Source organism: Malus sylvestris, chromosome 16 (assembly GCF_916048215.2).
Source record: "Malus sylvestris chromosome 16, drMalSylv7.2, whole genome shotgun sequence".
Classification (NCBI taxonomy): domain Eukaryota; kingdom Viridiplantae; phylum Streptophyta; class Magnoliopsida; order Rosales; family Rosaceae; genus Malus; species Malus sylvestris.
In genome coordinates this window covers 18,965,491-18,969,165 of record NC_062275.1, presented here as the reverse complement: position 1 = coordinate 18,969,165, position 3,675 = coordinate 18,965,491, and the positions used below count along the sequence as shown (strand labels likewise).

The 3,675-nt window shown below is 40.7% G+C and overlaps 1 protein-coding gene across 1 annotated transcript; it reads right to left on the bottom strand.

Annotated features, from left to right (window-relative positions):
- Positions 1-1,194: 1,194 nt before the first annotated feature.
- LOC126609067 (glu S.griseus protease inhibitor-like) lies at positions 1,195-1,788 on the bottom strand. The gene is made up of 2 exons (XM_050277088.1): positions 1,660-1,788; positions 1,195-1,557 (listed from the first exon to the last, which is right to left on the bottom strand). The coding sequence occupies exons 1-2, from the start codon at positions 1,688-1,690 to the stop codon at positions 1,358-1,360; spliced, it is 231 nt and encodes a 76-aa protein (XP_050133045.1). The 5' UTR covers positions 1,691-1,788; the 3' UTR covers positions 1,195-1,357.
- Positions 1,789-3,675: the final 1,887 nt, after the last annotated feature.

Sequence of the window (3,675 nt, the reverse complement as noted above, 5' to 3'; positions counted from 1 at the left end):
GTTTCCCTATCTAACATCTGGTAGCTAGCAAAACCTCAGGCGTTCGTTGCTCATATCGAATTAAATCTCGCAAATTCATGTTTGTGTGATTGGTTTACTTTTATGTTTTTCGATTGCATCTCTATTGTTTCACACTTATTCTTTAGAGGGGATCAAGGATCAGATTAAGTTCCTAACTATTCTTCAAGTCGAGTGCAAATCAACACACCACTAATCACAATCCTAACAAATAATTCTTTTTAACTGGATATTTATTCACTAAGTCTACTAATTTATGTCAAACCCAGTTTCGCCAGCATCAATTAGCCAGACGACTCAGATTAATTACCGATGCAAATAGCACATGAACAACCGATAGCCTAAAAACCAATACCAAATCACAGACAGCCCATTATCTTACTTTCAAATTCCAGATAAACACAGTAAGAACCCAACACCAACCAATTAATCCCCACCACTTAGATCAAACATGTCAAGATATGTCATCAATTTGATAACACTACCAATTAATTAGTCATGCTTAAAAACCCAACATCAGATCACATACAGCCCATTATCTTACTTTCAAATTCCAGATAAACACAGTAAGAACCCAACACCAACCAATTAATCCCCACCACTTAGATCAAAGATGTCAAGACTCGGGGCTTCTTTGTATGTTAAGGGCCCAAAAGTCTTTTTAGATGCTTAAATTGTATCCTTATGCAAAATTCAAACTTATAATCAAATTGTATCCTTGTGCAAAGTTAAAACTTATAATCAAACCCATACGATGAAAAGAGTTTAGTTCTATAATGTATTAAACATAGTTCTAACCTAAATCGTTCATAATTCATTCAGGTTCAAGGGCAGACGAAATTATGTGAAAGATGTGGGCATGACTTGATTGAAATTGATTGGGTCACACAAATTTGGGCATAATCAAACTCATCCTCCTCAAGCAATTTCAAACATGCCCGTAAGTTTGTATATTCGTTTTCAAGTGACGGGTTGATTTGAGAAACCTTCAAATGTAATAATTGGTGTGTGGTATTATTTTTCTTTTGACTTGAAAGACCCGACAAGGTTTGAGGACTCGATGGCAGTGTGGTAGGGTGTGTGCATGTAAGGATGACGTGATCCTCCGAATATATGTTCTTAATTTATACTTTGATGTAGTTGAACAGAGAGAAAAACAAAAGAGAGAACCAAGACTATTTCAATCCTACATACTGAGCTTCATATAGGATCGTAAACCGAAGAAAAATAAATGACTGGTTTCAATACAATGCATGGAGAATACTACAACTCCTTTTTTGCATTATAGAAAGTACAAACAGAAGATTACAAGAGAGCCCAATATATAATTTGGATATAATTAACCAATTACAAGTACCCTGGTAACAAAGCCATCTGTATCGAACCAAACTCGAACCCTATCAGCTACACATCGGAAATCTGCTGGTAAAATGGTTCCTTCTACCACGATTTCAATGTTGACAGTGGAATTCTCCCTCTTAATTGTTGCCTCCGCAACCATACCCTCGGCTACTAACAGCTCAGGCCATACATACTTACCTACATTAATTGAATATGAATTAAGTAATTAGACTGAAATATATTGTACTAATTACATGCATTCGCACACACCTGTATAACTTAAACTTGTTCCATACGTACCTTCAGTACCCTCACATGGATCAGATGCCATCCTCGGTCGCTTTTCGTTTGAGTGCTCATCTTATCTCTGTTGTAAGATATATTGTTTGTGATGTATTGGCTTGAGGAAGAGGAAGAGAGAGGTGCATATTTTATAGTAGTGCATTATTGACTGTATATTTGGATGTTAGTAGTTCAGAAGCTTTGCTTTGCTTCGTATACGTGCAAATATTGGCATTGTGCAAAATTATTTGATGCAGTGTTGGTACACCTTAATTATCCAGATCCAAGATTCGCTTTATCATCTTTTTATGGTTCACAATCAGTGGCCTCGACATGTAGAAGCAAGATGAAGAATAAAGTTTGGGTTTGAAATAAAGAATAGTATTTGGTAAAAAAAAAAAAAAAACAGACGACTTAATGTGAAGTTTGTCATTAACAACAAAGTCAAGTTTATTGCCGCTTATCAGTATATAGTGGTTTGTAAGATACACGTCCCCTTTTTTTTTTAATTTATTTTTATTTGAAGAACTAGAGAATATCATTAACCAGGGCCGAAGCCAAACAGGGATATAGAAAGCCACACGGGTTAACAACATTAGAAAAGAAACAGCACTAGAAGGGCAAGAACACGACATGGAAACAACATGTAACCCTTATACATACAAAACATACACTACAAATTGGACGGAGGGCAAGGGAGACCATCTTTGTTTAGGATATGAACAAATGAAGATGGGGGTCTACGAACCTAGACAAAGTCGCACATATTCGCCCCAGTATATGACGCCACATAATCCGCCGCTTTGTTAGCTGATCTTAGCACCCAAGACCAGTCATAAGAAACAAAGGACCCACATTCGCTCCGTATCTTACCAAGAACAGGGAACAATTCCCAAGCCCCTTGCTCAATACATCCATTCAGCGATTCAATGATCCCTTTAGAGTCCGACTCAATCACAATGTGGGAGAACCCCATCTGTCTTGCCATGCAGCAACCTTCTAGCACTCCCAACACTTCCCCCAATTGGACAGTTATGGCTCTGATCCGCCGCCTCCTAACTGCCAAGCACTGGGAATCAAAGTCCAGAATCACCTCCCCAATATGGCAGAAGCCATCTACCTTCTTCCTGCTAGCGTCCACATTTACCTTTATGATCCCCGGAGGGGGAGGTTGCCACCCATATATGTTAGCCCCGTTAGAGTCCCGTTGAGCTCTATTCACTTGATCCGCCTCTAGGAAGATGGATTGATTGAACTCAATTGTAATAATGGTACGGGCTGGGGAAGGGATGAGAGATTGGAAGACACCCTTGCACCTGGCCTTCCAAATTTCCCAGCAAGTGATGGCCATGTATGACATAGTTTCTCTTCTTACCTTTCCACCGCCAGGAAGGCTCCGACAAATTGAGCCCAGCCAAGAGTGAAATGATGTAACCCTTCGCTTCTCCACCCTTAAACCCAACGGGCCACCAAACCACTCCTGATCCACCCACGGACATAGAATCAGTGCATGCTCGATAGTCTCCTCGTGCTCACCACAGAGAAGGCACACGAGTGAGGGCGCACAACACCGTCTAAATAGGTCTCGTTTCATAGTCGTCGCCCCCCTTAACGCATGCCACATGAAGTTCTTTACTTTTGGAGGGACCCATAAGTTCCATATACTTTTCCAAACCCATGAGTCAACTGGCAAAGAGGTGGACAAGCGAAGGTTGCTGGCTCGGTGGTTTGCAGCATGGATCTAGTGGTATCCAGACGGTGTAACGTCCCCTACTATTCGCTGGCCAAACTAATATGTTCCTTCGGTCTGCCCCACCAATTGGCGTATCAAAGATTGCCTGGTGATCTGCTGCTAAGACTTCCCTCTAAATAACAGCCAGCTGTCAGGACCTAAAAGATTGATAAAAAAACTCTGAGACCATCTTGTCAGGGTTTACCACCACCCCTTGAGCCGGGGATGGGTGTCTCAACCGCAAAGATAGAAGCCACCAATTGACCGATACTTTTGTACTCACACCATTCAAAATCTGCCAG